General features: G+C 40.5%; 1 protein-coding gene across 2 annotated transcripts in view; it reads left to right on the top strand.

The window, feature by feature from the left end:
• The first annotated feature begins 54 nt into the window (after positions 1-54).
• Positions 55-11,296, top strand: part of Vps37a (VPS37A subunit of ESCRT-I) — a 50,943-nt gene continuing 39,701 nt past the window's right edge. For both annotated transcript variants that reach the window (XM_085844007.1, XM_021169390.3), the window contains exon 1: positions 55-466. Coding sequence is in view for 1 of the 2 variants with exons in the window: in XM_021169390.3 (XP_021025049.1) it covers positions 342-466 (125 nt within the window). In the remaining variant the exon portion in view is untranslated. The remainder of the gene's footprint in view (positions 467-11,296) is intronic.

Below are 11,296 nucleotides of genomic sequence, written 5' to 3'. Positions count from 1 at the left end.
GTGGGCGGGGCCCTCCCTCAGGAGGCGGGGCGGGCAGGTGACGAACGCCCCGGCGTTGGAGCAGCTGAGCCGGCAAGGCGACTGGGCCTAATTGACCCCGTGGTGGTGGTGGCCCGGAGCGCATCGGGGTTCCGTCCAGCCGGCGAGTCGCCCTTCTCCAGCCGCTCGCAGTGGTAGCTCGGACCGCCGGGGCCAGAGACTCGCGAGCGCGGCGTGTGGGAGACGGCGCGGCCCCTGGGCGTACCGTCCGGGCGGTGCTCGGTCGCCCGGGAAGCACCGGGCTAAGCGAGGAGCAGCAGGCCAGAACCTTGTAGGGCCTCGGGCCCGGGGACCCGAGGAGGATGAGCTGGCTCTTTCCCCTGGCGAAGAGCGCGTCATCCTCCGCGGCTGGGTCCCCTGCCGGCCTCACCAGTCTCCAGCAGCAGAAGCAGCGGCTGATCGAGTCACTCCGGAACTCCCATTCCAGGTGACGACTGGTGGCTTCGGCCGAGGGTAAAGTAGGACGGGAGGGCGGGCTGCATGCAAACACACCGTGTGCGACTCCGCAGGCCGCTCCATCAGCTGCCTCCTGTTGATGGTCCTTCCAGTGGGGTTAAGCGCTTGCTTCCCTAGTGTGTGTCCCTGGTGCCCCACCGCTGTTCAGCTCCTCTCTTGACTTGGTTCATCTCCACTGACAAACGGAGTCATCTCTCTTTAATCTGTATGCAGCACCCCTAGCTCACACGCTAATTTTCCTTTTGATCCACCTGATTGTAGCATTGCCTTCGAATTGTTAACATGCTAACACACTTGGCTAAGAGACAGTTGGAAAGATAATTCCCAACAGTTTTACAAACTGAAAATTTAAAAACTGTTGCAACGTCAAAGAAAAGGGAAGCCAGTGTTTTTAGTTAACTCTGTCCTGGTGATAATCCTTTTGAGTCTGTAATTAAAGCTCACCCTGTTCCAATAACCTCTTTCTGTCTTGTAATTGTTAGAGTCTTTAGACTTCTCACTTTCTTCTATTTGGCTCCACACTTAGGACTTGCCAGACAACCATCTGCATTATCTGTTGTCTTTTGAGTTTGCTTGTTGTATCGTAGTCAAACTAGAAATACAGGAAATCATATTATTTCGACTTTTTTTTAAATATAAAATTGTTTGCTGCAGTCTTTTTTTAAATTAGATAAGTCCGTGGCTGCTTCAGGCTTTCAAATATTAGAGCTGCTTTACGATATATGGGTTTTACAATTAATTAACAGCTTCACAGCACATTTTATAAAGCATATTAGAGATCAACATGGTTAAACTCTAGCCTTTCAAAAACCTCGTCGCATTATACACATTATAATATGTTATACAATATAATTATGTATGTATACATACCTACTCACACATCCATGAGATAATAACATCGAGTTATTGAACACACCATCAAGGGCTATTTTTGTGTTACACATCTATTTTCTTCCCAAGCAAGTAAGCTATAACCTAAAAAAATTGTCTAAAGAAAAATTCACTACAAAATCAGTTTGAATGAGGCCTGTTGCTGACTGAACTGAGTTTCTTGGTTGTCAACTTCATTTTTGGTTGTAGGAAAGTTTCAAAAAGTCATTTACTGTCTTTTTAAGTAGAAAAGAGTAGCTGTCCTTTATTGTTGGTTTCATTGTGGAAAATTCAACTCATAAAGTTGTTCCACGTTGTCGGCTATGATGGCTTTTCCCCACTCATGGTAAGGTCATGATCCATGCCTGCTTTTAAAGCTTTGCGTTGGCTACACGAGAGAACAAAATAGACTTGTGTAAGCCAAATTTTATGTGGGGTGGAGCTTTCATAAATGAAGACCCCGAGTCCTAGGGAAACCTTTTCGTCTTAGGAGTAGTCAGTGGGTGGGAGAGTGTTAGGACAAAAGGGCACGATCTAATGGTGGTAGACTGAAATGGAAGAACCTAGCAAGTCCTAGATTTGAGGTGTGCTTGCTTGTTTGGTTTTGGTTTTTCTAAACAGGGTTTCTCTGTGTAGCTCTAGTTGTCCTGGCCTTGGCACTGTAGACCAGGCTGGCCTTGAACTCAGGGATTTGCCTCTCTGCCTCCCAAGTGCTGCCTGCCAGTCTGCCTATTCTTATCTCTTCTGTGCAGCATTCCTTCTGCCCTGTTAGAGGGACAGAGCCCCTCTAGAAAGAGGATTTTCTAAGAGTGGCCTTTCTAGGTGTTAGGTTTCTTTTATCATCCATGAGGAAAGGGGACTCTTGTTTTTAGGATGACTTTCAGAGGAAAATGTGGGGTTAGAGATAGGAAGACAGCAGGAGAGTTTGCTTCCAATCTCCAAGTCTCCCTTAGTTCAAGGTATCAATAATACCCAAGAGCTATACTTATGGTGGTAGCAATTTCTGAACTCCCAACATAAGTCAGCCTTACTCTAAATGGGGTTTTGTTTTGCTAATCTTCAGAGCAGAGTCATGGATAACTAAAGCTACACAAAGAAATCCTGCTTTGAAAACCAAAAACAAAGCAAACAAATCCTGAATACTTTTGCAAGCTACACTTGCAAGATGTGTAAAATAAGGTGACTAACTTTTGAGAAACACTATAAAGGTTTCTGCCTTATAATGTCTACTTAGAAAACTGTAGACTATGTTAGTACTACTATTGCAGAAACACTGTTAGAATTACTCCCTAGCCTTACTCTCTTCTGTTAGTAATGCTGGTGATTTTTATTCTTAGAGGATAAGATGGAGCTCTTGAAACACTAGAGTCTCTCACTGCTAAGGCTAGTGTATGGGGGACGTCATCTGAAGTTTGCGCTTAAGTTTCAAATAGAGTTAATAAAATGGTAATTGTTCCTTGAAGGAGATCTGGAGTTGGTTTAAAAGGATCAGTAAGCACCTTTAAATGGATGATGCAAAACTATTTTGTGTGCAAATCTTTGAACTAGAAATTTTGGACAGGTAACATTATCTACACATACTGTAGAACATGACAACCCTAAGTATTTGATTCTTGTAAGTTCTTGAGATTTTAATTGAAATACTTTAAACTTACAAATTAGATATGAATAATTCTAAACATATAAGAATCTCTTAAACACTTTAACAAATTGTTACCTTCTTCAAAAGATTAGATGAATTTCATAGCTTTTTTTTTTCTTCTTTTTTAAATGAGTGATACCCTGCAGGAACAAGTCTGAAACTGTCATAAAAAACTAAAGGAGTTTAACCAAAACAAGAGGACACATTTAAGTCTGCTCTGAAAGTGAAAATGGAAGTTATATAACCTAGACTCAAGAACTAATCTTCTAGATAATAATAATAATCACACTATTCAGTTTACCACTAAAACAGTGGTTCCCAAACTTCCCAATGCTGTGACCCTTTAATAAAGCTCCTCATACTCTGGGGATTCCCCCAATCATAAAATTATTTTCATTGTTACTTCATAGCTGTAATTTGCTACTGTTGAGAATCATAATGTAAATATCTGATATTCAAGTTATCTAAGTGGCCCAACCCTTGTGAAAGGGTCATTCAATCCCCAAAGGTGTTACCACTCACACCCGTTGAGAACTACTGCACTAAAACTTTTGAGTTCATATGTAGAAAAACAAATTCTCCTTACTCCTTGGGAAAGTTTACTTGGGAAGAGACTATTGCTTTCCTGTCCATTTCCTCTGAAATCTTTAAAGAACACCTGTGTGTGTTCTGTTTATAATCTGACTTGGTGGAGGTGCTTTCAATCTCAGGAGGTATAATAATCAGGGGTGACCTTAACTCTCACTCTTACCTCTTTTGTCATGGGAATAGGCTTCATCCTCCCCTTCCTCTTCCTCCTCTTTTTCCTCTTTGTGGTCTTCTCCCTTGTTTGTTCCTTCTTTTGTTGGTTCCACACTCACTCACAGGGAGCCACCTGCCTCAGCTTCACAGTGCTGGGAGGTAGGACTCTTAAATAGAAGTCGGAAGGAAAGCCCAGGTTTTTTCAATAATGTAGAGCTGTGTGGGAAGAAAACAAATGGGAGGAAAAGTGTTTCTCATGTTTTAGATGTTGTGTTCATGGGACTTCTGGAGCTGTTTTGGATTGTGATCGAAGGCTTGGCGACACATGTAAAATAGAAGGGCAAGGTTTCCCTGCTGAATTAATTGGCTCTGGAGCAACCTCCTTTCCTCTGTGGTACTTCGTGTTTAAGATAAATAACTCCTCACTGGTAACGTGACTTTCACCGTCCTTTTCAGTAACGTGTGTTTGTGATGATCCTTGCTAACCCGGCTAATATGTAAGGTCTCCAGTGAAGCTGTTTAGTAGAGGTTCTCTGTGTTGCACCCACAGTTAGAAAATACTCCAAATGGATGAGGTAATAGTGACTGTTCTAAAGGTCTCTCTTTTCTCTATATCTAAAGTTAATTAGCATCTTTATTAATTTCTTTATCTCTCAAACAACCTAGAGCTATGTTATGAGTAGTAATTATTATTTATCATTAACTGTAAATTCAAAGTTATACCAGTACTAAGCCATCTTTATTATCTTTACCTGGATCTCCCAGGTAAAAGGCTTCTGCATTCATTTTGATACTAATTATATAATAATGGGAGTGCTGTTTTGTTTGCATATTCAACTAGAGTATATTAAGTTGTTTGTGATGCAGACAGAATTGTGTTTTCCTTTTGTACCACTACTAGACTCCTAATGAAAGGAAGCCAAGGAGTCAGGAGCTACAGCTGGGTTGCTGCCCTGTACTCCTTACATGCCTGTGACCACTGAACTGAAAGGATTCACTGCCTGCTTGCTCTTTGCTCTACTCAGCCTAGAAAGTCAGTTGATTCCTTAAGCCTCTCAATGGGACATTCTTTAAGGCACAAAACAAAATAAATCCCAGCATTGGAGACCTGTAGGGGACCCACCAAGGAATAGAGCAGTGGTTCTCAACCTTCTTAATGCTGTGACCCTTTGATACATTTCCTCATGTTGTGGTGACCCTAACCATAAAATTATTTTTGTTGCTACTTCATAACTGTAATTTTGCTACACCGTTATGAATTGTAATGTAAATATCTGTGTTTTCTTGATGGTCATAGGCGATCCCTGTGAAAGGATCACTCAGTCCCGAAAGGGATAAAGACCCACAGGTTGAGAACTGCTAGAATAGAAGCTTAGTAATGAAATGTCCTAGATTGCTGGCTGTAGTTTTAACATACACTAGATGCACAGTCTGTTTGTAAAGCATTCAGTTCTTCCCATTTTCCATTTTCTGTCTGTGGCTCTTATACATAATGCCAGTGATAAGGATAGATGCGGGGGTCAGATATGGATCACAGAGTCCTTTTTGATTATTCAAACCTTAATCCTGTAACTTCCCTTGACAGTAAGCTTTTGTGTAGTCATTGACTTACAGCTTTAAGCATTATTCTTTGCTCATAGTGCAAGGCTTGTACCCTTTAGCTCACTGGTTTCTAGTAAGTCTTTCTACAGATTTTACTCTCAGGACTCACAAACATCGAACCATAACAAACTTGTAATAGGATATATGTTATCTTTTTTGTTTTTGTTTTGTTTTGTTTTTTCAAGACAGGGTTTCTCTCTATAGCCCTGGCTGTCCTGGAACTCACTCTGTAGACCAGGCTAGCCACCACCACCCAGCATATGTTATCTTTTAACCTCTTCTATTATTTTTATTGAAGGATTCGTATTTAGTATTTAAAGCTGAAACTTTATGTTAAAATTTCCAAGTCTCTAATATTCTTTTAAAAGATTTTATTTTTGGAGCATCAAAGTTAAATGTAACACACACCCTTAACCCCCATGATGACTCTTCTAACTTTTCTTTTAAAAATAGGAACATCTGGCAACAACTTTTATATAACAACATTTACTTTAAGTTAATAGTAAATGTCCTTTGTGCTAGACTGGCCTCTTCCATTTACCATTCTCTATTGTATAGATAGCTGTATATTCACACACATTCCCTAGCCACTATAGGCATTTGAGGTTAACTTGTTGCAATAAAACGTTTCATAAGAGGAAGAATAAGGAGATGTTGAGCTCCCCATAGGACCCCTATGGGGCCAGCCAATCATGGGCTAAAATCTCAGCTGTGAGCTACAATTAAGCTACTGAGAAGTAGAGTCTTTGTATGACTGTTTCTAGTATGAAACATTTAGATAGAACTTCATGGGCACCTGGTATGCATTCCGAAGACCAGACTGGTGATAGAGAAATGCAGAGACAGTAAGAGCCAAGCTGATCAGGTAGGAACTGTAGGGTATCTGACCAGAGGCAAAAACTTTGCTTTCTGGAAATTTTATGGGAAACTGAGCCTAAAGCGAACGGAGTAGTGGTTTTGATGTAGGAAATTTCAAAATAACACAGCATTCAGGCAGTAGAATGAATACTCTTGAGAGCAAACACATTTGGAAGAAAGAATTGGAAATTTTTGAGACTAGCCAGAAAAGATGCGTGTTTAAAGGCATAACCAAAAGCTGCCACACATGATGGGAGTACCGGCTTTCACTAGACAGAAGCAGGAACAGCATATGTTTAAGACCTGCCTAAAAAGCACTGTAAAACCTTTTCTCAAAAGTAGAAACAAAAAATTGTAGTAAAGGCCTAGTTGTTAAAGAGATTAACCTCATGAAAACAAATAGTAAGTCCAAGTGTTGCTCACTGGGACAGGGACGGGTTTGCCCTGTCTTCTGGCCTGTGATGAGGCAGCACATGGTGACAGCGCAGGCTGCACAGCTGTTGTTTGGATAGCAAGGTTAAAAACAGAATCAGAAACTCTAGTCCTCTAATCTTCTTTAAGGCACATGCTTCCAGTAACCTAAATCCCACTGTCAGTGGGCCGGCTGCATTGAAAGCCTCACTTTTCCAGTACCAGTGCTGGGACCAAGCCTTGTCACCCTAGGCCTTTGGAGAACATTTCCAATCTAAACTGTAACAGTCTTTTATTTTGCATGTGAAACTTTTTCATTGTACTTCAGTTCCCCTTTCCTCTTTGCAAAGTCTTAGTTGACTTTTAAAACTTCAGTGAAGTTTTCCCACTCTGTTCTCTCAGCCAGTGTATTCTGTCCATGGTCATTATCCTATGTATTTTGAACATTGCTGAGAAGATATTATGAAATAAGTGGGTGGATGTCACACAGCTCTTGAAAACAAAGTAAAGCAGTTGGCCTTAGAATTTCTTACATCCATGTTCTCTAAGAGACTGATTTAGGCTGAAGTATTTTCCAAATAACACACACCATTTACTTAAGTTATCTATTTTAAAATTCTTAGTTTTTCATGTTCATATCAACTGCATATTTATACTGATATATGTACATGGATATTAATTTGTTCTTACGAAGATATTAAGCAAACAAATTTGAAATCTTCTATTTGTTTCCTTGAGTTTTTTGGTTTTCTTTTGTTTTTTTTTTCTGGTTTGTTGAGTTAGGTTCCTACCTTCTAATATTTTTTTCCCTTTGAAAGCTTTTTCATGCTCTTATTTCTGCTTGTGAGATTTCTTTCTACTTGTTTGTGGTTTCTTTATCTGTTCACTCTAACTTGCCTGTGGTAAAGGGGGGGGAAAGAAATGGCTATTTCTGTTCTTGGGGAGAGTCAGTAACTTCCTGCCTCATGCAGATGTCTCTACTGTCTGCACTGGAATGAGCAGAGAGAAAAGAGAAAGGGCTTCCCTCAGACAGCGTATTCTTGTTTGGCATGGGCTGGGTCTAGGGTTTGGAAGACATCACTCCACTCCTCACTGTGCATTGGTCCTGTGTGTGTGTGGGAAGGGCCTTTTGTTTTGTTTTGTTTTTTTAATTTTTCTTTCAATCAAATTTTTATCTTTTATCCTTTAAAAAAGGTTTCACCTGTGTTGCCCTGTCTGGCTGTCTGACCAGGCTGACCTGGACAGTGGTGATCCTCCTGCCTCTTTCTCCCAAGGTTGAGATTACAGGCATGCGCCACCTGCCTGCCTTTCACCTTTTAGCTTGCAGGCTTCCTCACATTTTCATGTCTGCTTATGGTAATATTTGCTTTTCATGCTGTTAATGATTTACTTTTTAGAAATTATTTGGTCTTTTTAAAGTTTATATGATAAATGAAATTTGTCCTTTTGAGAGGTTTACTATATATAATTTGAATTACCTAGTATTGTAGGAATATATGTGGCATCTTAAACTGTTTTTCCTGAGAGTCACCCAACTTTCCCATCAAGCTGTATGCTCCTATAGAGACATAGCCATTTCAGTATTCCCATTTTCCTGAAAATTACTGTGTACATAGTATCTGTTCAGTTTTAGTGTATTTAGGGAAATGTTTATTAACAATAAATAGAAACAATAAACAATTGCTTATTTTTTAAAGGCAACATTTAGCCATAGCTAATATGTGTTTTGGATTCACATTTAGAAGCTACCCAAATGTGTGGCCAATTTATATATTCTGACTAACAGAAGTTTAAAAAAAACTTACAGATTTGCTTCCTTTGTGTATATGAGTGTTTTGCCTGTATGCATATAAATGCATCACATGTGTACATGGTACTCACATAGAAAAAAAGCATTGGATCCCCTGGAACTGTAGTTAAAGATGACTGTGAGCTGCTGTGTGGGTGCTTGGAACTGAATTCAGGTCCTCTACAGGGGCAAGAAGTGCTCTTAACTGCTGAGCCATCTCTCCAGACCAAACATTTTATATTGTAAATTTATATAGCTCCAAAGATTTAGAAGCACTTGAAGTAAAACTTCAGTGGTAGGGCACCCCTTCTATATGCAAGGCTCTTCAAGTTTTCCCCTTTCTACAGTAGAATCTACTGCTGTTGTCCTTGGTAGCCTCTTGTTTAGCTGATTGTTATGAGTGAAACTTACCTGTGGTTTTAGTCAGGGTTTCTATTTCTGTACAATCATCATGATCAAGAAGCAAGTTGGGGAGGAAAGGGTTTATTCAGTTTACACTTCCACATTGCTGTTGATCACCAAAGGAAGTCAGGACTAGAACTCAAGCAGGTCAGGAAGCAGGAGCTGATGCAGAGGCCATGGAGGGATCTTACTGACTGGCTTGCTTCCCCTGGCTTGCTCAGCTTGCTTTCTTATAAAACACAAGACCACCAGCCCAGAGATAGCACCACCCACAAGGGGCCCTTCTCCCCTTGTTCACTAATTGAGAAAATGCCTTACAGTTGGATCTCATGAAGGGATTTCCTCACCCCGAAGCTCCTTTCTGTGGGATAAGGCCTGCTTGTGTCAAGTTGACATAAAACCAGCCAGTACACCTGTCATTTCTAGGAGACAACATCACAGCAGATTTTCTGGTTCTCTGGCTCTTACAGTCTTTCTGCTCCCTCTTCCAAAACATTCCCTGAGCCTGAGGTGCAGAAGTTGAGTGCCCCAAGATGAGTTGTTCCCTGCATTTTGACCAATTATGTTTTCTCTAGTAGTTTGAGTCTATTGCAAAGAGAAGCTTCTTGGATGAGAGGTGAGAGCTACACTTATGTGTGGGTATAAGGATAAGTATTTAGAATGCCTGCCGTTGGTAATTATCTTGGTTTAGTAACGTGGAGGTAGTAGGCTCTCCACCAAGACCCATGGCATCACTAGCCTGGGTAGTTGCTAGGTTCCAATGCTGGCATGGGTTCTCTGGTATTGAGCAGGCCTTAGGGCTAATTTGACAGCTGTTGCTTAGTGGCAAGATATGAATGCCACTATTGCACCTATGGATATCTTGACATGTTGGTCATTATTGTGATTTATAAGTCTCACAGCTGGGTAGGACTATGATTGCTTCCCTCCACTGGCAGTTTGCATTTTAATATGTTTCCTGTGATTTTTTTTTTTTAAATAAAACTCAGAAAATGACTGAAAATGTTAGGGTTAAAATTTATTACCAAAAATCCAAGAGATACAATAGGTGAATTTTATAAATGCTTTCTTTAAAAATATCAACACATTGAGTAGTTATTTGCCTAGTAATCTTCTGGAGCCTTTACATATATGATCTTGTTTAATCAGACATCACAAGGCCTCTGTGATTCTATTACTGTGAAGAGACACCATGACCAATGCAACTCTTATAAAAAAAGGTATTTAATTGGAGACTTGCTTACAGTTTCAGAGGTTTATTCAATTTATCATCATGGCACCATGCATGGTGCTGTAGCTGGTCTGAAGGGCTGTGAGAAAACTGAACCTAGCATGAGCTTTTGAAACCTCAAATCCTTCCTCCAGTGTCACACTTCCTCCAACTAGGCCACACCTCCTAATCCTTCACAAAGAGTTCAACTCCTTGATAACTAAGCATTCAAATACATGAGCCTATAGGGGTCAGTTTTAACCAAATCATCACACCAAGTAAAATGGTCTGTGTGGGATTTGAACCTAGGAAATCTGTCTTTAGTAACCCCTTGCTTTCAGTCACAAAGTGCTCTTCTTTTTTTTTTTTTTTTTTTTGGTTTTTCGAGACAGGGTTTCTCTGTATAGCCCTGGCTGTCCTGGAACTCACTTTGTAGACCAGGCTGGCCTCGAACTCAGAAATCCGCCTGCCTCTGCCTCCCAAGTGCTGGGATTAAAGGCGTGCGCCACCACCACCCGGCTCAAAGTGCTCTTCTTGACTTGAACTGATAGAAGATTATTTCACTATTCATCCCTTAGGCAGTGACATCTTGGTAGTACAGAAGAATAAACTTAGGGCTTTGTTTTAATTATATGGTATTCATAAAGGGGAAGATGGTATCAACTAAAACCAGTCCCCATAGAGAAGCTTTCATAAAAATCATGTATATTCTGATATTGATTATGTTTGAATTACCTGAGATATTTCTTTATTCTTAAATTTTTTATTAGTTGAAAGTTATGTACAGTGTGTTTTGATCTTATTTATTTCCTCCATACTCCTACTAAGTCTACCCCCATTTCCTACCCACACACATGGTTTCCTTTTTTTTTAAACCATCAAACCTAGTTTATTCTATTCATATATTCTTGAATGTGTGGCCTTCCACTAGAGCTTGGTTGATACCTACCGACTTATGTACCAGAGGTGATGGCTTTAGAGAAAGCTGACTCTTCTTCTTCCAGCAGCTGTCAGTTGCTAATTGGTTCTCAGCTAAGGGGACTTCAGTATTTGGTCTGGCTTAAGCTTGTATGTGGTCTGTGCATGTGTGAGGGGGTCCCTGCAGATATCCAGGCAGGGACGTGAAAGATGCTCCCCACCCTTGCCCCATGCAGATTGATTTTTATCAACCTGGATCAGACTTGGGGAGTCTAGTGGCAGATAGTTCATTGTCAACATATAGAACATGGTACAGTTTCGGAAAAGGTTTTCAGGCAACAGTCAGTCCCTTTCCAGG

The sequence above is a fragment of the Mus caroli genome, unplaced genomic scaffold, assembly GCF_978045245.1.
Source record: "Mus caroli unplaced genomic scaffold, Mus_caroli_1 scaffold_10, whole genome shotgun sequence".
Lineage (NCBI taxonomy): Eukaryota > Metazoa > Chordata > Mammalia > Rodentia > Muridae > Mus > Mus caroli.
The sequence above is the reverse complement of the archived record's forward strand: the minus strand, read 5'-3'. Positions and strand labels throughout refer to the sequence as shown.